The 26,268-nt window shown below is 38.2% G+C and overlaps 1 protein-coding gene across 3 annotated transcripts in view; it reads right to left on the bottom strand.

Annotated features, from left to right (window-relative positions):
- LOC124605691 (phospholipase D1) overlaps nucleotides 1-26,268 on the bottom strand; it is a 181,228-nt gene that overhangs the window by 108,351 nt on the left and 46,609 nt on the right. For 2 of the 3 annotated variants that reach the window (XM_047137547.1, XM_047137548.1), the window contains 2 exons: nucleotides 23,305-23,456; nucleotides 17,938-18,135 (listed from right to left, as the gene is read on the bottom strand). In XM_047137547.1, the coding sequence (XP_046993503.1) occupies nucleotides 17,938-18,135; nucleotides 23,305-23,456 (350 nt within the window). The remainder of the gene's footprint in view (nucleotides 1-17,937; nucleotides 18,136-23,304; nucleotides 23,457-26,268) is intronic. The other variant, XM_047137549.1, reaches the window with a different exon arrangement.

The following is a 26,268-nucleotide window of genomic DNA, read 5'->3' as shown; positions in this document are numbered from 1 at the left end:
TTCACTTTGTTCATCTGACTGTTGATGTGATCCCACACAAAGAAGGCCAAGGGCATTATATCAGTTGAGCATGCTGCCCACAACTGTGGTGAGCCTTGTCTAATTCAGTATAAAGGGAATATCTCACTGAGGTAATTACACACAGAGAGTGCAAAATGTTGTGGGGCGCATTCCTGTTGAAACACCACAAAATTCTGAATGTTGTTGGCAAACACCTGAGGCTGCAGAAATTGGTCAAGCATGTCCAGATATGATTTTGCTTCAGCAAAAAACAATAGTCCATAAATGTGCTGTTGTGTGAGGTCCAGCATCACATTTAAATTTGGAGTGTTCCATTCCATATTCCATTTCCATGGCAATGTGCGGTTGTTCATAAGGGTATATTCTACTGTTGTGGCGACTGACGAGGCCACAGGAATGAAAGCCAGCCTCATCCCTGAACAGGATGTATGCCACCAAATGTTCATTATTTACTGCCCCAATGAAGTCGTGGCCCTGCATGCCCCATAGTCCTCAGGTTCAAGATAAGGAGCATCTGAATGCGATAAACCCCCTCCCCCCCATTTTTTTGTACAAAGCATAAGGTTTGCCACACAATGGACTCTGGGATGCCATATTCCTGGCTGACATGGTGTGTCTTATGATTCCCACAGTTTCGTATGACAGCTTCCCAGAATGTTTATAGTTGCAGACATTCCCAATTCATTTGAACTTTTTGGCCAAACATCTGATGGTTGTTCACACTGTTGCTTCCACATGGTAACATCAAGAAAACTGTCCTTGAAGCTCAGTAAAGGGCAGTCCAATGAGTCTCCATCTTATGATACCAATTTGTTGTTCTGTGGCTGATAGGAACTTCTAGGGCACTCTTTATGAGCAGTGTTGTAGTCACTGAACATAAAACAAATGTTGAAATTGATGTAGTAAGTAATACTTCTACCACCTCATGTCACAAAAATGTTTAGAAAATTTGTGAAACTTGCAACACCCAGAAACAATGGTCAGGAAGTAGTCAAAGTCAGGGAATATTTGCAACAATGTATGACAGACATATAATTACAGCTCCAAACAAATGGAGTGTACACAGGGTAAGCAACTTTCTTTCTCTCTTCAGTTGTCAGGTAGTGAAATGTGAAATGAATCAGTAGAGTGCTAGTCAAATAAAGTCAAAATATTAAAGTTAACTGCTTCAGAGTCCAAGCAAGCTCACAGTGTCAGCTTTGGAGTAGAATGGAATGTTAAGCATCAGCAGGATATACTACTAAGATACAGCTGTATGTCTGGAAAAAGTGGAAAGGAAAGTCATAGTATGGTGCCAAGGTGGCATTGGACCACACAATGTGACCACAGCACACAATTAACATCCTGCGTGCATGGTCAGAGGACAACTTTGTTCACAGTATTGGCTCAACATTAGGCCACTGCAACAGTACAATGCGGTATTATTGGGTGATACCTGATTCTACCTGTCCTATACTGATGATCGCAATGTGTTGTAACATTACCTTGAAATCACACTCTGGCAACCTATGGGACAAATGCTGTGTGCCAGACTTTGGGTCACCATTGGTTACTGAGGACAGTAACCACACCATGTAAGTTTTAGAGCCTCAAGAAACGTTCCTCTACTAAATGCCATATTTCAGCAAGACAATGGCACGCCATGTATAATGATGAATGTACAAGTGTTCTTGAAATAGAACAGGCTTCCTGGAGCTTTGCCTGACATATCACACTTCTGACCAAATCTGAGGTGTGGTTGGCTGACAACTATTTCTCATGGTTTTCCAGCAATTCTGCTTTTTGGGTTCAGGCACAAGAGGAAAGTAAATATCTCAGCTTGGCAGTGGAAGACTGCTATTTTTACATCAGAATTGCTTTTACTTTAATGTAACTCACTTTGAAGTAAATACAATACGTCCAGTGAGTTATGTCCAACTATGAAGTGCGATAGTGGAAGATCTGCAAAACATGCACTTGTCGTCGTAGTCATCCTCACCACCACCACCACCACCACCACCACCACCTTCTCCAAGTTAAACTACCCAGATGTGCAAGCCCCTTCATCTCTGTGTGCCTCCATTTGAACCTGCTTACTGTAGTCATGCCTTTACACTCTATATAATTTCTACCACACACCACTTCCACACAACTTCCCTCCACTACCAGTACAAAATCACACAAATCTTTACCCTGGCACCCATTTTAATTAATCTCTCCCAGTCTGCAACTAACAAGTTAACATCTCCCCATTATCAGAGTATGATTACAAAATTTGTGCATAGCATTCTTCAACATTTCCCTGAATTGAATATAATCAAGTACTTTTCATTAAAAAACGTGCCACTGCCACAACTACTGCACCCTACATTCATTTCAACATACTGCAGACAAGTCTTGGCCTCAACCCTGAATGGATGTTTTTCATATTTGGCATTCAAATAAGAAAAGAAAAGCAGACAGTATCCTAAGACATGTAGTCTGAAGAAAGAAGCCACACACAGATCTGTACCTACACACAATGAGCTGTCTACCTCCAACACAGCAGTACACTGTTCTAAAAATGCTATTTCACAGGGCATGTGCCATTTGTGGCAAAGACAGTCTCCCAGCTGAGTTGCAACACTTTAAAGATGTGTTTTTGCCAAGAATGGATACAGTAAAGTGCAGATGGGTTATTTTATGTCAACCTATCTAGGCCAAAATCACCTTAATCACAAGGCCTTAAAACTCTCTGCCAATAGGCAAGTGACGTCATCAACTTCAGGCATACAGCCAGTGCCACCTACCGGTAGCAGCACGACCTAGAAGCCAGTAGGAATGTTATGTGGAGCCATGTAAACAACTGTTTTGGAGTTGTAGAGTTAGTAAGTTGAATTCCATTGTAAAAACAAATTGCTTTTCTGCTCTTTGAAGTGTGTGCTGCTTGTAACAGTTCAGAAGTGATCATCACCATGGTGAATAAGTGTTGTGTTCCAGGTTGTGACGGTAATTACGATGAGAAGAAGAAGGTTAACATTTTTAATTTCCAGCCAATGAGAATATGTGAGGGGAATGGTTATCTGCGATCAAAGGAGAGAGAATTTTGTTCCCAACAAGCATTCTGTGGTGAGTACCTTTCATTTTAAGCCATACTTATTGATGAAAGTATATAGCAGTTGAAGTTTGAGTATCAGAACAAGTTTCAGTGACATGCGTGCAATATATTATTTTTCACTTCATTAGGTCTGACATTTGCACTTCTGGGAAGACAATATATTGTGGGAAATACAAGCAGTAGGCTGGGAAACTGGGTCTACGTTCACCGCACCACTAAGCAAGCCACAACTCTGACAAAATGCAGTCCCAAGCAAATTTCCTAACTGCCCTTCATATATCTCCAAAGTGATGCCAAAACCAGAGAATCTTCTTCTGAAAAACAGGAGAAAAGGGAAGCTGCTGCACAGAGAGCATCCATAGAGGACAGTATTAAATCTCTAGAAGAATATAGTAAGACGTTTTCCTTCAATTCATTTCAAGAACTGATAAGACGCTTGACTCTGTTACTTGTAGTGAAAAGTGGTCAAAAGCAGTGAAAGATTCATATGTGCTGTTTTTTATGTAGACACTGAAAGAACACCACATCATATTTTGTACATACTTATTAATCAGGAACTCAGTGAAAGCATTTATGTTAAGGGTTGTGAAATCACTTTCAAGAAAGTTCCAAAAACTGTAAGTAATATCCGTGATGTAGACAATATTATACTATTTGTTGAAAGTTTTGTGTGCAAAAAGGAAGACAAACATCTTCAAGACATAATTGTTGAGTCGTTAGATAACTTAGAATGAGAGGGGAAAACTAAACCTGCTGTTAAATTCATAAGAAGCCACTTTCAGTTAAGCCTTTCACCCTCTGAGAGACATAGGTTTTCTCCCCATGTTTTAGTATTTGCTTCTTTCTTTTTTTTTATTTCAAGTCATGCTTACAGATTCATACGGAGCACTGGAAATGTTATTCTGCCTCATCCTAATACTATTACAAACATCTGTGCAAATATTGATGTTGATACTAACAGCCCAAACTTTCTAGCTTACATTAGGGAGAAAGTATCAAACCTGAATGATCATGATTGTTTTGTGACACTCATGTTAGATGAAATACACATTAAACCCACCATGGACTAAAAAGGAGGAAATTTCGTTGGTATGGCACATGATACCACTACTCTTACAACAATTGCTCATGTGTTTTTGGTGCAAGGTGTAATTTCATCATTTAATAATGATGTCCAATTCTTGCCTGTAAATAAAATGACTGCTAACCAGTTGTTCAATGTAATTAAAAAAAGTATTGATTGGGTTGGAAGACTTACGTTTAAAGGTTATTTGTATTTGTTCTGACAATAACTCAATTATAGAAAAGCTGTTGGTAATTTTGCAAATCCATCATCACAACTTAGTATTGCTTACCCACATCCTTTTGATCATTCCGGACGCTTGTTTTATGTTATAGACCCAGTACGCATGTATAAATGCATCAGACATAACTAGGTGAATTTGAAAGATGAACTTTTGAGATTTTGCTTCCCCAGCTTTGAAAACACATCTGTGAGAATGCAAGCTTCATTTTCTGCAATTAGGTCCATATTTGACATTGAAATGAACAAATTATTGAAATTTGGGTATAGTTTAAGTATGAAAGCTTGGTGGCCCTCTTCATTAGAAAAACAAAATGTAAAGCTTGTTTGTCAAATTTTCAATTACAACATCAAGTCTAGTTTACTGGAGTTGGGGCCTACAAATAAAATTAAAAATTATTAAGGAACTGCTGAATTTATTAAGATAATAAGCACATGGTGGAAAACTGTTAATGTTAAGTCCCTTTCGAAAGGCCTTATACTTAGAGAGGAAATGCAAAAGCCTCTAACAAGCCACAAGGATGATGAGAGGTGTAAATTTCTAGAAAATTTTCTAAATTGGCTAGACAACTGGAGCTCCATGAATTAGTCAAATGGTAAGCTCAGTAAGGAAACACACTCTGCACTCAAGCATACGACATGCATTATTAGAACCGAGGACGTATTGCCTGTCGGAACTTAAAATGTCATACGTGCTACCTGGAAAATTTCAGACCGATGCCTTGGAAGCCAGGTTTGGATTGTATCGATGGCTATCTGGATCCCAGTACCATGTGTCAATGAGGCAAATATTTGAGGCAGAGAAAAAGCTGAGATTATCCAACTTTGTTAGAGTTTTCTTTACAAGGTGACTCAACTAAGAAAATTGTAATTAGATCTCTACAAAGCTGTGATCAGTCTGAATGTCTTGATGTTCCCTGTGACATTTCAGTATCAGATATTTGTAAATTAAGTGTCAGTCAATGTGATTTGGAACTTATCGATCCAGAATTACCAGTGCCTACATTCATTGCTGGATACTGTTGCTACAGCACAATAAAGAAGTTAAAGTGTGGTAACTGTGCTCAGTTTTTAACAATGGATAAGCAGCTGGCATGTGATGCTGAGCACAAACTAAATAAAGATCTTGATAGAAGTGGCTTGTGATATCCACAGAAAATGCCATTGCTGATAGTAATTTATTCTTTTTGTTTCATGCGAAAACTATTATCAGATGAACACTGTGACTCCTTTCTCAGGCTTCAAAACCAACAGTAAACAGCGTGTAAATTAATTCATGATAGTGTCATGGCCAATGATGATTATGCAGTAGATGTCTGTAACAAACATTCAGCACAGGGATTGTGTAAATCTGTTGTTTGGACAGGTGTCAATATTTTGCTTAATAACTATTGTAAAATGGAAAATGACAAGGTGCACAGGTCATTAAACAAAAGGAAACTGAAAACTGTGTTGGAAGGACATATTTTAAACAAAGAAAGTATAAAGAAATGAACATAATTTTCTTTAGTAGTTATCCACATTAGTTAACGTAACTAAACAAGTTTTCGGTATTAACTACAGTACATGTAAGCTCTCCCTATACACATTTATTTCTTCAGCTCTGATGTTACAAAACTTTCACCATTTTCAATATAGAGAGAATATACTTTGTGTCTGCTATGTTACTGTACTGAGTATTACTTAGTGACGTGTAGAATGGTGAGTGAGCTGTTAAGAGGAAGGACTGATAAGTGTATCTAGTCATAACAGTTTGTTATGTTCCTCCTATTACATATTCTCAGTGTGTTTTAAAAATATTGCTGGCACTTATTCCCATACTGGTGACTCATATCTCTGATGTAAGATATTATCATTTTAGACATTATGCAAACGTCAAATGCTTAGTGTGGATGCAGGACGGTGTGAGTGTGCAATTAGGTGGTAAGAGAAGGGGGAGATAAGTGTCTTTAGTCATAATCACTTCCCTTGTTCCTCTTACCAGTTTTAATGTGTTTTGAAAATATTTGGTTTCCGATATCCAACAGGTCATTTAAGAGTTTTCTAATTCCTGTTGTTCTTTGGGTGCTGCTTTCCTTAAGAATGAGGTATGTGCTATTGCTGACACTTTTTATCCAATTCCTTTGACTCTTATCCTTGATGTGAGGTGACATGGTTTTAGATAGTATGCAAATGTCAAATAGTGTGGGTTTGGAATGCCGTGAGTGAGTTATTAGATGGTAAGAGGAATGACAGATAAGTGCATGTAGTCATAATGGCTTGTCTTGCGCCCCCCCCCCCCCCCCCCAATTGTTTTCACTGTGGGATATTTGGTTTCTGATATCAAGCAGATTATTAACGAGATGTCTATTTTCTATTATTTTTATTTGAGTTTTGCTTTCTGGGTGGACGAGGTGTGTGCTTTTGCAGACACTTGTAATTCCCATACCTTTGACTCTTGTCCTTGATGTGAAGTGTTACAGAGTTAGTTAGTTAGTTTCATGTTCTATGGATCATTTTGAACAATAAACCATAATGATTTGGAATGAGTCATTTTAAATTCACAATACAAATTAATTTGTACATATGGCTACATGCTGAAGATTTTTAGGTGTATTTTGATATGCAAATGCGAAATGCGCTGTTTCATATTTGTGACTTGCAATGATGTCTGTTTTTTTGTGAAATATTCTGCTGGTCATATGCCCCACTTTTCATTTTGATATTTGAACTAGTAAATTCCTGGATTCCTAATGTTTTAAATATGTACTTTTTCTTAGTTCTGGTGCCTTTTTTGTGATGCATTGTGTGTTTTATGAATATGTTACTTACTGTGTGTCTCATCCTAATATTTAGATAGGTATTTTTCTGCTATATAGCTAATGCTGTTTCATCCCTCCAACAATCTGCTTGTAGTTTTCCACTGAAAGCAGCACACTTTTGTCTCATATTCAAGATGCAATGATAGCAACTTTACTGTCTCTAAGATGGCTCTCATTCATGTTGCTTATTTGTCATTTTGCAGAGTTTTGTGAGAAGTATTTGCATGTCTTTGGCCATGTGCTATGTTAATCCTGCTTTGAAAATTAATTGTGGTTGGACAAAGGTGGCATGTTTGTATTCCCTTTACGTGTCACGAATTTGGATTTTCTTGTTTTTATTGGCCATCTTGTCCAGCTGTAAGAGTTTTCTTAACAATAAAAACGAAAAGAATTTTACGAGCCATATTCAGACAGAAAATATGAGACAAAATTGCCCCCAAAAATTCAAAAGTTTGTCTTCTTATACCTCAGGGACTGAAGGTATGACGAACACAAAACTTGGCATGCAGTAGCCTAACAACACAAGGTTCTCAAATATAAAGTTTCATTTATGTACCACTTTCTAGTATAAAATAAATTAAGAGAAAAATTCAAGATTTTGTAAAAATTTAAAAAGTGCACTATTTTCAATGTGATTTTGCAAAAAATTATGTTCTATAAAATTCTCCAAGCTGGGCTCATTAGAAAGACCATGTTTTTAACTGCCTAAAAAGTATATTTGATTATCCAGTGCAAACTAATAATGTTAGGTAATTTGAATCGAGTTTGGGTGTGAAAATCATGGCATGAAAAAGATGTGAACTTTAGATTCTTATATCCCGTAAACATTAGCTGAAAATGAAACTTAATATGCAAGAGCTCAGAGGCACAAGGATGTAAAACACAAAATTTCGTTCACGTATTTTCCTATAAATTGCAAAATGGTAAAAATAAAAAGACAATAATTGTAAGAAGTTGAAAATAGTGTGTATTCGACACTTCTGTTACAAATACCATTTTACATTAAAGCTTCAAAACAAGTCTCATTTGAAATAATGTATTTTAAGCGCCCCCCCCCCCCCGACAATGCGTAATATTTCCAACATGGGTTAACAATTACTACATAAATTGAGGCAAACTAGCTGGAAAAATCACATAGTGAATGAAGTTTTCACTTTGGCTTCTTATGTCTCGTTGATTCAAGGCATGATAAACATGAAACATTGGACAACAGCAACTTAGTAACATAAGGTTCTTCCAGTATAAAATATCATTCATGTACTGCTTTAACTTCTACAAAATGATTTCAAACTTGATTTTCGTAAAAATTGCAATAATAGATCACATTCAATTTGTGCTTAGAAAATCTGTTTTCCATAACTGATTCCAAATTAATTACAGTAGGAAATAGCACATTTTCAAGCATTTATAAAATCATGTTTGATTTTACATTATACACTAAAATGACCGGCAAACTTGAGGGAATACACCACGACAACAAGCTATATTGCAACAACCTGTTCTTCGTGTTTCAGAGCATGTGGTTTTTATTTTTAAATTGAAAAGTAATATCTCACTATCTTGTGTTGGTAAATGGAGACATTGTCTCTACTGGTTCAAGAACAGGAGCCAGCAAGCCCATTGCCATAAGGTAGCTGAGAAATACCAGCCACAGGTGGGTTTCTTCATTCAGGTCCCCAAGCCTGAAATTTTGGTTCTTAATTTAAGTCCCAAAGCCTTGTAGTTGCACCTGTCTGTTTACAGAGCCATTTGCTAAGTACCTTATCTATGATTGACAAATCTTTAGCAGTGTCTCATATAAATGGCAAGCAAAAAGTAATATTAGTTTTGATTTTGAACTTCTCAATATTGCCGTTTCCATTTTTTGAAATTTTTTGAACCACTTTCTGCTGTTCATCTTCTGGAAATTGATATCGTCAGCCAGATGGATATAATGAAGGAACAGAGAGAGTGGAAATGAGGTGTTCCACTGATACCCACAAGCATCCAGTCTTTTGAGGCAATAAAATGAAAGAGCCAGACCACAAGGACGCATAAATTTTATCAGCGCTTCACTTTGTTCCATTGATATGTCAATAATGTTGCAATGTTCAAAAGTTTAAAATCAAAATTGATATTACTTTTTGCTTGCTACCTATGAGAGATACTCTTACACATTTGAGAAATGTACAAATGGCTTTGTAAGCATACAGGTACCACCAGAAGGCTTTAGACGTTAAATTAAGAAACCAAATTAGAGACTCGGGAATCTGGATGAAGAAACCCACACATGGCTGGTACTGCACTACTATTGTGCATTACCCCTACAGCAATGCAGTTGCTGGTTCCTGTTCTTGAACTGGCAGCGACAATTTCTTACCAACACAATATAGTGAGATATGACTTGATAAAAATCACAAGATTGTTGCAACGTAGCCCGTTGCCATGGTATATTCCCTCAGATCTGTCTGTCATTTTCAGGTTTTGTTAGACCAATTGCAAAATTGAATGTTATTTTCTGAATGCTTGAAAATGTGCTATTTCCAACTGTGATTAGTCTGAAATAAATACTGCAAAACAGCTTTTCTACAAGCAAACTGAATGTGACCTATTTTTTGTAATATTTACGAAAATCAAGTTTGAACGGATTTTGTAGAAATTTAGAAAGCAGTATGTGAATGATGTTTTATATTGCAAAACGTTTTGTTACTAAGTCATTGCATCTAAAGTTTTATGTTTATCATGAATTCAATCAACAAGATATAAGAAACCAAAGTTAAAACTTTATTTGCAGCATGATTTTTCTGGCTAGTTTGTTTCTACATCTACTTCTATGTTGTTACGCTGTTATTCACAATCAAGTGTCTTGCAGAGGGTTCAATGAACCACCTTCAAGCTGTCTCTACTGTTCCACTCTTGAATGATGCATGGAGAAAATGAGCATGTAAATTTTTCTGTGTGAGCCCTGATTTCTCTTATTTTATTGTGATAATCATTTCTCCCTATGTAGGCAGGTGCCAACAGAATGTTTTCGCAATTGGAGGAGAAAACTGGTGATTGAAATTTTATGAGAAGATCCCGTCGCAACGAAAAACGCCTCTGTTTTAATAATTGCCATTCCAATTAATGTATCATGTCTGTGCCACTATCTCCACTATTTCGCGATAATACAAAACGAGCTGCCCTTCTCTGAACTTTTTTGATGTCATTCATCAGTCCCACCTGATGCAGATCCCACACCGCACAACAATAATTCCACAATAGGGTGGGCAAGTGTGATGTAAGTAGTCTCTTTAGTAGACCTGTTGCACCTTCTAAGTGTTTTGCCAATGAACCACAGTCTTTGATTTGCTCTACCCACAACAATATTTATGTGACTATTCCAATTTAGGTTACTTGTAATTGTAATCCCTAAGTATTTAGTTGAATTTGCAGCCTTCAGATTTGTGTGACTTATTGCGTAATGGAAATTTAGCGGATTTCTTTTAGTACTCATGTGAATAACTTCACACTTTTCTTTATTCTTTCTTTATTCAGGGTCAATTGCCACTTTTTGCATCACACAGATATCTTTTTTGCACCACACAGATATTTCAATTTATGTAAAGTCGTTAATCCATGTTGGAAATTTTGCCCATTGTTCTGGTGGGAGGAGGGCTTAAAATATGTTAGTTCAAACATGACTGGTTTTAAAGCTTTAATAAACAATGGTATTTACAACAGAAGTGTCAAATATACACTATTTTCAACATCTCACAAAAATCGTCATCTTTTCGATGACTTTGCAGATTACTGAAAAAAAGGTGAATGAAATTTTGTATTCCACAATCTTGTGCTACCAAGCTATTGGTTATTAACTTTCATGTTCAGCATGCATTTACTCTATGAGATGTAAGAATCCAAAGATTACATTTTTTTCATGCCACGATTTTTGCGTCCAGTTTGGATTCAAATTATCTAACACTGTTAGTTTGTGCTGGATAATCAAATATACTTTTTAGGAGGTTAAAAACACGGAGAGTTTACAGAACATATTTTTTTGAAAAATCAGGTTGAAATTTGTACATTTTGAACTTTTTACAAAATTCAACTTTGTACTTCGTTTATTCAGTATTGGAAAGTGGCACGTCAATGAATCTTTATATTTGAGAACCTTGTGTTGTTAGGTTACTACAAGCCAAGTTTAACATTTTCCATACCTTTAGATCCTGAGATATAAGGAGCCAAACATAACAATTTTTTTGGACGATTGTGTCTAAAGTTTTCTGGCCGACCATGACTCTTAACTTTTTTTTTCATTATTATTTTTAAGACAATGCTTACTGTTGTAAAAGGGGCCACATTTCATTTCTGTCAACAAAATATTGCCCTAGATATAACAGCCTGAATTCGCCAGAAATTCATGTTGCTTTGTGCAAAGTTGTGCATGGAGTCAAACAAGTGATTTTATCTTGGGCAGTATTGCTTCGACAAACATTTAACTTTACCAATGTTCATCGGGGACATATGCAAATGTTCACATACAATATTGGAGATGGTCGAGCAGGAAAATGTCCTGAAATCATGTGATTTGACATGGAAAAACACAAATTAGATATGCACTGAAGATAATGAGTGCTACAGCTACTTGTAAAGAAGAGTTAGAGAAATTGTAACTTGTCTTTATCCCCTATATTGCCCCCCCCCCCCCCCCAAGGCAAAGTTGAGAGAATATGCTCAGCCTGGTAAAGGACAAACTGCAACTGCAACTGGAACTTTTTCTAGAAAACTGATATATAAGTGGCTTCTTAACCATCTGACTACAAATAAAAATTGTCAAAGCCATGGTTTGGATTTCTAGTGGGTTGCAGTACTGAGGAAGATATTTAAACAAATAGCAAGAATGTTAATTCATTAGACAATAAATTACTGGATACCGATATATTCTGTGAACTGTCAAAGATATTTGGCTGTGCAAATAATATCACTCAAGTAAATTAGAATATTAGAGCATAACTGGAAAGACTGCAAAATGATTCAAATCTTATCCAACGGAAACAAAGGGTGTATGGAAAAGCATTTCTTAAACTATCAGGCATCATCCAGCTAAGAACTAACAGCATGTCGTGTCCCACAAGGTTCCACCTCAAGGCCCTAAAATTTTCTTGTGCATATCAATCACCTTTCATTACCAACATTAGCAGCTGCCAAGTCTGTTTTGTTTGCAGATGATACAAACGTTGATATAAAGAGAAAATCAAGTTTAGTTTTACAAAGACCAAATAGTGAAATTTTTATGGATATTAATAAAATTTTTATGGATATTAATATGAGGTCTGTTCAAAAAATTCTGGAACATTCATAATTTTGCGCGAATGGTGTGTTGGAGTGAAATGTGGCTGGCATCCCTGCACACGCATATGTTTAATGTGTAACTGCCGGAAGTTTGATTGTTGTATGTCTATTAATTATTGTTCAGTGCTGTACTGATTAGAGTGTTGTGCTGTACAGTTTGCAAATCTGAGATGGCAGAGTCAGAGGAGCATTGCTTCAGCATTAAATTTTGTGTGAAACTCAAGAAAACCTTCACAGAACACACCAAATGATGCAGGAAGCCTATGGTGATGAATGCTTAAGCCATAATCAGAGTTACAAAGGGTTCACACAGTTTAAAAATGGCTGGGCGGAAGATAAAGATAAGCCTCATTCAGGATGCCTTTCAACGTCTAGTAATGATGGTCATGTCAGGAATGTCAACGAAATTGTACATGCCAAATCTGAGATTGACTGTCTGAGAGATTGCAGAAGAATGTAACATTTCAGTTGGAATCATATCATGAAATCCTGTCACAGTATCTTGGAATGCATAACGTTGCTGCCAAATTCGTCCCATGACTCATGAATCCACGAGTCAAGGCCAGAAAGACTTTCGCCTAGCAATCTGCGAAGAGCTTTCGGATTGTGCAAATGAGAACGAGATGCTCCTTAAGAGAACCATAATTGGTGATGAGATGTGGGTTTATGGTTATGATGCTGAGACCAAGATTTAGTCTTCACTTTTGGTCAGGAAAGGTTCTCCAAGACCAAAAAAAGCTCATCAGGTCAGGTCAAGTGTCAAAGCAATGCTGACAGTTTTTGTTGACTTTGAAGGATTAGTTCATAATGAATTCATAACGGTGGTACTATTGACACCTTCGAGAAAATGTGAGAAGGAAATGGCCTAGAATGTGATGAGACAATTAATGGCCCCTACATCTGATAACACACCCAACACATTCACCCCTGTTGGTGCGTGACTATTGCCCAAAAAGTGAAATCACTGGGCTGCCTCATCCTCCATACTCTCCAGACCTGGCCCCTGCTCACTTTTTTTTTATTTCCAAAGCTGAAAACCTCACTGGAAGCATGAAGATTTGCAACAATAGATGTGATAAAAGAAAAATTACAGACAGTGCTTCACGTGATCCAGTAAGAGGAGTACCAAGACTGCTTCCGGAAGTGGAAATGGCACTGGGAGCTGCATATCACTTGTGGAGGAGAGTAGTTCACAGGAAATCATGCACAATAAATAAAAGGCAAGTGTAGAAAAGTGATCAAAGTTCCAGAATACTTTGAGCAGACCTCATAAATGGTTTCCAGCCAATTATTTGTCATTAAACTTTGAAAAGACCCGCTATTTGTAGTGCAAAACTTTTAAGACATGACCCCAGTATACATGTAAAATATGTTGACAAGCAGACTGAAGACACTGAGAGTATTAAGTTCTTGGAATTACAACTTCATATCAAATTAAAGTGGGAGGAGCAAACCACATAAATGCTTAAGTGCCGAAACAAATCTTTAGGCAAAAACTCACACCTCCCCACAGTTTTTTGAAGAGCCTGCTTGAGAAAGGTGAAATAGAAAGTGAATTAAAATGGTTTACATTAACTTTTTTCTTCACTTCCTTTGTTTCCTTACTATAAACCAGTTCATACCACCACATTTTATCATCATCATCATCATCATCATCATCATCATGTCACCATCATGGGGTATCATCTTCATCTTTATTTGTAAGCCCAATGCCATTTCTTCTTTTCTGGCACTCCTTCCATATTACATCTCATTCTGAATCAAGTGTAGCATTAGATATGCAGCAGTTTTTGAATCCTTTTACTACAGATTCACCTGAGAGTCTGTTTCTATTCTTCAGAAACGCTTTCCTTCCCATTGCAAGTCTAAATTTTATATCCTCTCTACTTTGGCCATAAATGAGCAAGTGATTTACATGTCTCAAAGACTCTTTACGACTGTGTGTGTGTGTGTGTGTGTGTGTGTGTGTGTGTGTGTGTGTGTGTGTGTGAGAGAGAGAGAGAGAGAGATTTTTTTTTATATATATATATATATATATATATATATATATATATATATATATATATATATATATATAACCTTTGACTCATAATATACAGACTCTGTGTATATAATGAGAAACATTATGTGTACAACGGACTTACTTCTGATTGAGAATTGCGGAGAGTAGAATCACAATGGAATTGTAATTAGCGGCACTGTTGTAAGCTGCCATTTTGAATACCGAATATAATTTAATAAACTATGATAACATTTCATCTCATACAAGAGGATGATATATCCTGAAATGTAGCTAGGAAGATAATTTATGGAAAAATATAATTTCATGAGTAGAAAAGGTACATTCAATTCTTTGGTTATTTTAACTTCTCCTTGTCTGTGGCTTGGAACATTGTTTGGTGTGCCATAACTCATAGGGAACTTTGTATCCTGGGAAACCAGTAGAGCCTGCACCACAATGGTCTATGCTCTATTTTAAGAGATTAAATTCTGGCCTTTATCAAAACCGATACACAACTTGGACACTGATTTCCAAACTGCAGAGTGAGTACGTCATAGCACCCAAGATGGTTTCCACTGGTGTACAATTGTGCCTCTGATTATTTTAAGAATTTTCAGAGTCGATGTGCCAGACTTCTGCAGAGCCCCAGAGATTTTATTCCAGGTGCTGATATCGGCAATGAGTGTCAGCCAGAGTATGATCATGAACTGTAACTACTAATCATTTTGTTCTATAGACTTGAGAATTAAAAATAGCAACAAAATTTCTACCTGGAAGTTTGGGAGATAACTGTGTAAAAATATTGGAAAAGTGACTTTGCTTGGCCAAAAGTTGCCATTCAAGTAACTAGATATTATTCAATCATAATAATTTAACTTCAGATTTCATGGGGAGGGAAGTTAAAAGTTTAAGCATGATAGATATTTATGAAAAATCCAAGATACACGATACATTCCAATGGTTGGCAGCCTGACAATATATGTTGCCCATTCACAACTTCCTTTCTCAGTTCCATCCTAAAGCTCAATCAAGCTGGTGCCACTGTTATCCATCCTATCCTTCTGAATTCTTCAAATTAAATTTGTGTGTGACCTCAATTGCCAAAGCTTTATCTATAAATATAAGACAATCCCTATATTAAGCTATTACACAACGTAGAAATGTTGACATCATCAAAAATAGTCCAATCTGTGAAAGTAAGATGACTTCATAATTCCTCATTATCAAATTTGTGGAAAAACCTTATCTTATAGTCCGCAAACACAGATTCTGTAACTTACCAAACGAAATCGTTGGTACGTTGATAGAAACAGTAACAAACACAAACACACACACAAATTTTGAGCTTTCTAAGTTACAGAATCTTTGTTTTCAGATATATTTTTCCCACGTGGAATGTTTCCCTCTATTATATTATTATATTATAGTCCAGTAGATATAGTATTAAATTCCTACGTCAAACTTCCCATAAATAATACATATCTCTTCTCATGGAATGAACTTCTTAGTTGGATTAACTGATGTGTATATTATTAATAATGCACTACTGGCCATTAAAATTGCTACACCACAAAGATGACATACTACAGACGCAAAATTTAACCGACAGGAAGAAGATGCTGTCATATGCAAATGATTAGCTTTTCAGAGCATTCAGATAAGGTTGGCACCGGTGGCGACACCTACAACGTGCTGACATGAGGAAAGTTTTCAACCGACTTCTCATACACAAACAGCAGTTGACCGGCGTTGCCTGGTGAAACGTTGTTGTGATGCATCTTGAAAGGAGGAGAAATGTGTACCATCCCATTTCCGACTTTGATAAAGGTCGGATTGTAGCCTGTGGTTTATCATATCGCGACATTAATGAGCACGTTGGTCGAGATCCAATGACTGTTAGCAGAAAATGGAATCGGTGAGTTCAGGAGGGTAATACGGAACGCCGTGCTGGATCCAAACGGCCTTGTATCACTAGCAGGCAAGATGACAGCCATCTTATCTGCAAGGCTGTAACGGATCGTGAAGCCATGTCTCGTTCCCTGAGCCAATAGATGGGGACATTTGCAAGACAACCATCTGCACGAACAATTCGACAACGTTTGCAGCAGCATGGACTATCAGCTCGGAGACCATGGCTGCTGTTACCTTTGATGCTGCATCAAAGACAGGAGCGCCTGCGATGGTGAACTCAACGACGAACTTGGGTGTACGAATGGCAAAACGTCATTTTTTCGGATGAATCCAGGTTCTCTTTACAGCATCATGATGGTCGCATCCGTGTTTGGCGACATCGCGGTGAACGCACGTTGGAAGCGTGTATTCGTCATTGTCATACTGGCGTATCACCCGGCGTGATGGTATGGCGTGCCATTGGTTACACGTCTCGGTCACCTCTTGTTTGCACTGATGGCACTTTGAACAGTGGACGTTACATTTCAGATGTGTTACGACCCATGGCTCTACCCTTCATTCGATCCCTGTGAAACCCTACATTTCAGCAGGATAAGGCACGACCGCAAGTTTCAGGTCCTGTATGAGCCTTTCTGGATACAGAAAGTGTTTGACCACTGCCCTGGCCAGCACATTCTCCAGATCTCTTATCAATTGAAAATGCCTGGTCAATGGTGGCCGAACAACTGGCTCGTCACAGTATGCCAGTCACTACTCTTGATGAACTGTGGTATCGTGATGAAGCTGCAGGGGCAGCTGTACCTGTACATGCCATCTAAGCTCTGTTTGACTCAATGCCCAGGCGTATCAAGGCCGTTATTACGGCCAGAGGCGGTTGTTCTGGGTACTGATTTCTCAGGATCTATGCACACAAGTTGTGTGAAAATGTAATCACATGTCAGTTCTAGTATAATATATTTGTCGAATGAATACCTGTTGATAATCTGCATTTCTTCTTGGTGTAGCAATTTTAATGGCCAGTAGTGTATAAAATAATGTTTTACGTAAAATATGATTTTTGTACCTCTTCAGTGCAGTAAAGCGATCAGTGTTAACAAGTGCTGAAAACTTATTTTCTCTGTGAGACTACAATAGTGTAAGAATTACCATATGCACCTCAGTTTATTGTACCTTTACATGCTTTGTGGCATGTTTGCTATTACTTTTTAAATGAAAAGGTGTTTAACATTTTTCACTTATTCCACATCCATGAGTACAATTTCACTTGGGATCTGTGGAAGGGACATTAGCTTACCTCTTTTGTAAATATATATTATGTATTCTTGTTTTATGACAAGTTCTACATCCCTGAGGAACTCCTCACATTGACTCTACGGAACAAAAAGTACATCTAATCTAATCACCCATTCTTTAAGTGTTATGCTCCATTCTGAAATATGCATTACATTCAAGTAATTGAGTAGGTAGATCTACATACTAAGCAAATTTTTATTAAATAGTCAAAATTAACCTTGACAAGTTGAATATATGCATTCCATGGTTGAGTCCCGTAGCATAAATACCAGATGAAACTTCAAAGCCAGAGTCAAAAAGCATCACACATTTCACACGGCCATCTTTAGGCCGTATGTAGCCTAGGTAGGTGTCTTTCACGAACAGCCAGCGTTGCCTCCATGATGCACAAATGTCACCACAGAAGAAGGAACATCTGTAATAATAATAATAATAATAATAAGGGCTGAAAGATTACAGTTTTCAGACAATAAGACGAAGTTCCTTGACCCCTTCCCACCTAATTAAAGGCCAAGACAGTTATGGAAGAAACAAGGTCTTCCAGACAGAAGAATCATAATAGTAAAAGTGAGAAGGTCAAAACATAATGAACAGCAACTAGATCAGTTACAGCAAAATAAGGTGAGACCAATAAAAGGTAGGTAGAGCCAGGTGTGTGTCCTCCGGGGCTTACCATATAATAGAGGGTGCCCCTTCCACAGCCATTCCATCCCTGAACCATTATAACAAAAGTGGTATAGATAGGAACAGACCACTACCTTTCAGAAAACATTAAAAATCTGTTTAACTGTTCTTTTGTTATCAGCTGGTATCAAGGTTAAGGAATCCTCAAGGTCTTGCCTTCATCAGGGGAGTATTATCCCTAAAACTTTAAGGTGCGACAGAAGAGTAAACACGAACGACCAAGGCAGCTGGCAGAGGAGGTAGAGTTGACGGCCCACTGGGCTCTGGATGCAGTGGGAGACAGCCAACCTTTGACCACCCTGTCCTAGAAGTAGTTTCAAATATTATATCTCAGAACAAAAAACAAGTTTCTCATAGAAAATGAAGAACTAAATTAAACTATTTGTAAGTATTCAATATTGGAGGCAACAAATATGGAAGACCATACTTAGCATTGAGAGCCAGGAGGAGGGGACATTCTACCAGGATGTGAGCTGCTCTCTGTAAGGCTCCGCAATCACATGGGGGTGGCTCATTATGTAAGGTAAATCTCTGGGTTAATCTGGTATGACCAGTGCAGAGGTGACACAGTAAGGTGGAATCTCCCTGGGAGCAATGGCAGGAGCAGCACTCTACAGCAGTAATCTCCTTGACAGCACAGCATTTATCTGATGAGGCAGTGACCCACCAGGTGGGGGATGTTCAATCTCCAAAAGAGGAGACATCTTGTTTGCACTCACAAATTTGCACCTGTGACCAACGAAGCAAATGTTGGACAAGTAATTGGTTCTATAGCCAATGGCCGGCCAGTCTATTCCCTGAAATATCTACATGAAATTGGTACCCAGAGACAACTGAGTGGCCAGTACAACCTAGGTCAGAGAAAAGATGATGGTGAATAGTAGATCCCTCAGAGTGACAAGTGTAACATCATCAACAGCCTGGAGATTGATCACTGAACTACTAAAAATTAAAAAATGGTTGAGGAAGATCTATTTAATAAACAGTAGTGCTCTACTGTAAAAATACTGTATATTCCTGGCAGCAAATGTTATTTCTGACCAGTGCGAAATGTAAAAGTATATCCCATCCTATATGTGGTTTTACAGTCATCATTGTAAATGAAGGTGGCACCCTCATGCTCCTAAAGAACTGAGACAAACAGATGCTGAATGGTCATCAGGGAGACAAACTTTAGGTTCCTGAAACTGATTGATCCTAATATGCAGCTTGAATACTAACCAGGGTGTGGGAGTATTGGGAAAAATAAGAAGTGCGTTCTGATGGGGTTATGAAGAGAGTCTGGCAGAGGGCATCAGGGCACCTTCCAAATGGCAATTCTACATGATAGTGTGTTTCAGAGGGTGAATGCCCCCTGTATGCAAAACCAATCTGATAGGATGGATGATGAGCAAATTGTTGAATGGTGATTGCATAACTGAACTCCAGAGATGGTACCATCATAACTGAAGAGGTATGACCCCTGCTTCAAAGATGGGAACCGTGGAATTAGTCCGGAAGGCACCAGTGGCTAGTCTTACTCCTTGATATTGGACTGGGTCCAATAATTTCAAAGTCGAAGGTGCTACTGAGCCTTAAATCTGACAAGCATAGCCCAGTCGGAGCAAGATCAGGGCCAGTGAATATGGAGTACAGTAGCACGATTCACACCCAAACTGAGTCATATGTACTCCAAAAATTGAGTCATACGTACTCCAAAAATTGAGTTATATGTACTCCAAAAATTGAGTCATATGTACTCCAAAAATTGAGTCATATGTACTCCAAAAATTGAGTCATATGTACTCCAAAAATTGAGTCATATGTACTCCAAAAATTGAGTCATATGTACTCTGGGAAGACACATGCCTGAAATGCTGGCATTTAAAGCACTGAATTGGGAGTGGGAAGTACCGTTTCACATCACACTGGGAAATCATTATTTTGACATTTCCTGAAATTGGATCCCTCTCAAAAGTCAGGATAAATGCTCCAGTGTCAATCCTGTTGCCTGGTGGGGCTCAACATACGTGATGCATGAAGTGTATCCCTAGCTTCTCCAAATGTTCATGTAGTAGTTCATCCATCTGCAGTGACATGTCATTGGAAAAAAATCAAACCTGCACTATGTTTACATTCTTATGGGGTGTTATGGTGAAAGCTGCAGCACCAATTTGTTTCCAAGAGAGTAACACCCTGGACTGTGTACCACTTCATAATTCACTACAGGAAGAGAGTTTGCCAAACACATTTACAATATTCTCCACAAAAAACATTGTTTTAGAAAAGAAGCGCCCCCCCCCCCCCCCATATGTTCAAATGCAAACCAGGAACTGAGGAGAGAGAATGTCTGCAAGTTGCTAGACTTTGCTTTCCTCTCACAGTGTGGCCAAGGAGGGAAAGTTTCTAAGGTTATAGCAATCTGCACTGAATTGTAGTTTGTCTGAAGAGACTGCCAGAGCCTTTTGGCTAGTGGCTGCTAACTTAGGTCTTTTCATCAAAGAATGGAAAATCCAGAATGGAATAATGACAATATTGTGAAAAGGATAGTTACTACTCACCATACAGCACAGATGCTGAGCTTCAGATAAACACAACAAAAAGACTGTCAAACAAAGATTTCGGCCAAACAATCCTTCATCAGAAGACACACACACACACACACACACACACACACACACACACACACACACACACACGTGCAGACACAACTCGCACACACATGACCACAATCTCTGGCTGCCAAAACCAGACTCTGAAGTTTGGCCTTGGGATCACCACCATATAGTGAGCAGCAACTATTCTTTTCATAATTAGGTCTTTTTGCGACATCTGATACTTGTGATGGTGCCACCTGTTCTAAACAGGTGTTCTTGCCAGGTTAAAGGCTACCTGCCTTGATGGCCAGTGCCCGGAGTCCTAGCGTTCTCAGACAGACAGGCACCTACTCCATGGCGTGTGTTAGGTGACAGGCCGGCATCAATAGTGCAATCCCAGCGTGGTCAAGGAGCTATCCCCCAACACGTAGCTGGAGTCCGCCTTGCATTCCCCCTTGCATCGACTGATTACCATGGTAGAGACTGGGCAAGCTTCCCTGCATGGCCTACACTTCTATAAAAAATTTTGGTAAGATGCAGACCACACCCAGGTGTGGTGACCAAACATAACTTCAACAAAATATAAAATAATGGAACAAAGTGGAAGAACTATAATCTACCTGCTACAAACAAGCTAGATTGTCAGCAGGTAATCTGTCCTAGAGAATATGTCTGAGAAAAGATATTGCCAAAGAGTAAAACTGCAGCACAGGAGGGTAAGAAGTTAAGCAATAGCTTGAGGAGGGTAGGGGGACTACTCAGTAGAATCAAGAATTTAACTGGAGAAAACAGAAAAACAGCAAGCAATGCTCACTATAATTGACAAACAATGTAGCAAATATTCAGAGGCATTTTGACATCAGTCTCAAAGTGAAGACACATATGGTGCTATAATAAAACTGATTGGTCTGAAACAGTGTTGCAAGGCTATTTACCAATAATTCATAATATAAAAGGGTCATCTGTGACACCTTTCATTACACTGGAAAGGAAGGTGCTACGATGCTATTTTAAGCTCACAAAGAGTGCATATGGCAAGAAATGGCTGGCACAAATGGACAGTTGTCTCAAAAAGAACAACATAAGAAGTTCCTATCAGACCTTTAAAACCAAGCTTTCTGAATATGGAGTACTGACACAGAGATTTAAAGATAAATTAGAAAAATAAACGGAATAATAATGATAACTGTAAGACTTAGTTGTTATTTAACAAGTTTCTAAACTGCAATGAACACAAAAAGAACTTAATGAAACAGTAAAATGAGGCATAAGGGCCAGATTCTATGCCACTGCACAAAAATAAAACCTTAGAACATTTTTTTTTTTATCGCCGAAGAACAACTGGGTGACACAGATTCATGGCAAATATTTCAAGCTGGTATTTCTAATGTGGCAGAGTGTTTTTCAACAGCTACATAAATTATGGTACACTAAGAGGGTTTACGATGTACAATGGCTGGGAATTCTTTGTGTAAACACAGGAGAATGGACTAGAATGACAAACAGAGGCATAACACTCCTGCCAGAAGTATTTTACACCCTCTTCAATGAACCATAGAGTGGCATAAAGGGCATCACAAGGAAAATTCATCAAATAAAGCTGGTTTCAAAAACAACTACCAGATTTCAAGCAGATTCTAAACTCAACAGAAAATCAGAAACAAAATAAGTTGGGGGACTGATGACCTTCGCTGTTTAGTCCCCCTTAAACATCCCAACAACCACCACCACCACAAAATAATTGAAAACACAGTATCTGCAGATTTCACCAAATAAGAACTTCAAGTCATGGAGAGACATACATTAAAAGATTAGAGGACAGTGGTGTACATAATGGATCACAAAACCTCACCCGGAGGATAGGATCCCATGAAGCAGACGTAAGATTATCTTTATATTACAGTAATTCAGTAAGGAAATAGAGCATTATAAATAAGGTTTAGCTAAAGGTTATAAGTGAAAGAAGTGCAGGTAAGAGTGCTAGAAACAGGAAAGGAATGGAGCAAGCCTGGGACAGTTAGATTGTCTGCACATTCCCAGATGAAGTGGTAGTTGTGCAGATCATCATCAAATAATTAACAAAGTGAAGCAACATACTTAAATAAATGGCTAACATATAGTGTTTGGAAGAAGAGATTCACAATAAGCTACAGATGACTCTGCATCAGGTACACTTTACATGTGTGTCTGGTAGCGAAGTAATATCCCACATTCTGTCAATTTATCTGAGGTTTTGTAGCTCTCACTGTCTCAGTTAAGTCACTGGAAATGAAAAGGCTAACAAGGACATTGAGGCAGCAAACAGGACAAGTAAGGTTACTTACCGAACACACACCGCGCATCTGCACACACCGAAGCAGTCACAGCCTGCACGGGCAAGCTGGGTGCTCCCCGTTCTCTTCAGCACCATTCCTTCCTTGCCCTTTAAGCCCAATTCCCTAACAAATGAGAGGTGACTCACTTCTAGGAAATACGCCTAAAATATAAGTGATTGAAACATGTAATGGAAAATGCAGCAATTAGTATTATTAATATACAGAAAAATCATACATGGTCCTGGCAGAAACAGTATAGAATGCTTGCCAGTCTTCGGTTTAAATTGCTGCACATACCAGAGGCAGTGCACAGGAAACTTCAGTGGCAGTGGTGTGGCACTGCAATTCCTCCACTCATGGCAATGCATTGTAGCAGTTTATGAGCCACAGGTATCACACAAATAAGCCAGCATTTGCATGTCTTGACAGTGATTATTTTGAATGTACCATCTGTAGAGTTCATATCAATATGCTTATGGTCTGGTAACCATAATTATGGAAGTGATACTGTCAGGTTTTCTTCTTCTTGGACTACAGAAAGATTCGAGGCACAGAAAGCTTTGGGAACTGCAGACTGTGTGACAACTGTATCCACAAGAAATGCTGTTCTCATAATTTAATGATGACTTCATACACAACTAAGCAAGACAGACCAAAACAGAATCTGCATGTGGATGTACCTCACAGTCATGGCATAGGAAGCTTATAGTTGATTCATCACCTCTCTCATATTCCGTACTTTTTTGCATTTGCAACAGCCCCTGTGTAGAATTTTGAGAGTTGGTATGTAACAGGGACATAAAAAGCCTGAAGAATGAGAAAGCCAAATGGAAAGAAGAGGAAGACTTTTCACTAAGTGACTATAGTGTGATTATGTCACCAGCAAATGATGTCATAGGTATTGGAATGATTTTGAGTAAAAAAATTTTAAGCTGTGAATGACTTAATATGTCTGGTATAGTAAAGAAACAATCTTCAGCTGATTTATTCAACCGTGAAAATGAATCAATGCTAAAGGCCAATACTCAAATTAGAAATTTGTCTCTCAAATACAAAGTACCAAAATAAGGGAAAAAATTTATTACCAAACAAGATAATAATGTGTACGGTATTTACTCGAATCTAAGCCGCACTTTTTTTCCTGTTTTTGTAATCCAAAAAACCGCCTGCTGCTTAGAATCGAGTGCAAAGTAAGTGGAAGTTCTGAAAAATGTTGGTAGGTGCTGCCACAACTAACTTCTGCCATCGAATAAATGTGGCGCTATACAGGCATGGTTTGCAGGCACAAAGATAAATACTGGCGCCAAAACCTCTGTGTCAGTAAATAAATTTAAAAAAAAGGTGGAAGACAAGCTTTTTTCTCCACCCCGAGTTTCGACCACTGCATTTTTGTACATTATCCAACGAAGTAAATACAAATTCCGTATTGTTCATCTTCGAATGTACCAGCATTTCAATGTACTACAAAAATCCGACTGGCAAGACTGTTTGGGATGTTTGCCAATAGGGCCAACTCCTACGTTCTGAATTTTTTCCTACCTGTGAGAAGAGATGGTTGCTGATAGGAACTTTTATGAATTGTGAATCACATGCAGTATTCTCTTCACCATAAGAATAATACGAATATAAACATTTTGCCATGTATTCTTTCGTGTTTGCTGCTATCTTATTTAAATCCTGTCTGCCTAATAAACTACGAAGCTAGAGTGAGACAACAGCAAACGCGGAAGAATATACATATCATGTCATGTTTATATTCGTTTTATTCTTATGCCTAATAGTGATACAGTCAGAAATGAAGCACGGCAACTGACTAGATTTTTAAATCTAAGATGACTCTAATTTATATGCAGAATGTAATGTACTAAAGAGGCGTCTGCAAAGATTTTCAAACGGAGAAAATTTTTCGCTAAACTCTCGTTCAGAACATCTTCTATCATATGCAGTCTATTATTTGGTTCTTGTTGATCATTATCAAAGAAAGCAGTAGTGTAAGTAACAACACATAGCAGTCTCTTGCCATTGTTTCACTAATGAGACGATTCCTGTCCTTTTTTTTTTATTGTAAGCGGCAGCAGCGCGCACAAAAGCAAGCCAGGCCGCGAGCAGCGACAGGCCATAAGCACTTATTATCAGAATGCGACAAACAATTCATGACACGGTACAGTAATGCATTTTCAGCTTAGAGTGACGTAAACACCTGTAACAAAGAGAACGGCACTAATCAGATCACAGAAAAATAAGCAATCTATTGAAACCAGATGAAGCACGTGAAAAAGGAAGGGTACCCGTATAAATACGGACGGAGCGTCTGGTAAAGCTTAACTGTTAAGCTTACGACTTGGAAAAACTGCTGTAGCTGTATCGACATTCATTCGACCTAAATTGTCTCTCATATTACAATGAACCAACATTGTTTCGATTTGAAGGTGTGGCCAAAGACTTTTCTCTTCCCTTGAATTTCAAGTCTCAAATTTCAGGTGCGGCTTAGATTCGAGAAATTTTTTTTTCCTTCGATTTCGAGTCTCATTTTTATGATGCGGCTTAGATTCGAGTAAATACTGTACTAAGGAGACTACAGTCCCCAGACAGCCACTGAACACACTGCATACAACATTAGACTATACAACTGAGGATATACAACACCATAAACATGTTTGTCTGTTACAGTGCATCAACGGAGACAACTGAGTGAGTGTGTGTGAGGTGTGATTCGCAATGTCAGGCATTCTCTCAGAGAGGTTCCTCAGGAGACACAAGCACCCAGATACACAGTTACTGTGAAATACAAATGCCAGGGAAGCACTAAAACAAAACATTGGCTTCTTAATCCTAATAGAGTTAACTTATAGGGCCCACCAAACTCAATAGCTTGCTGTTTGAATAAATTTTAAAATGCTCTTACAGCATTATATAAGGGATAATCAAAAAGTTTGCATTGCCGCAACATATGTGCAACTTAGCATGACTCCG

The sequence above is a fragment of the Schistocerca americana genome, chromosome 3 (assembly GCF_021461395.2).
Source record: "Schistocerca americana isolate TAMUIC-IGC-003095 chromosome 3, iqSchAmer2.1, whole genome shotgun sequence".
NCBI lineage: Eukaryota > Metazoa > Arthropoda > Insecta > Orthoptera > Acrididae > Schistocerca > Schistocerca americana.
The sequence above is the reverse complement of the archived record's forward strand: the minus strand, read 5'-3'. Positions and strand labels throughout refer to the sequence as shown.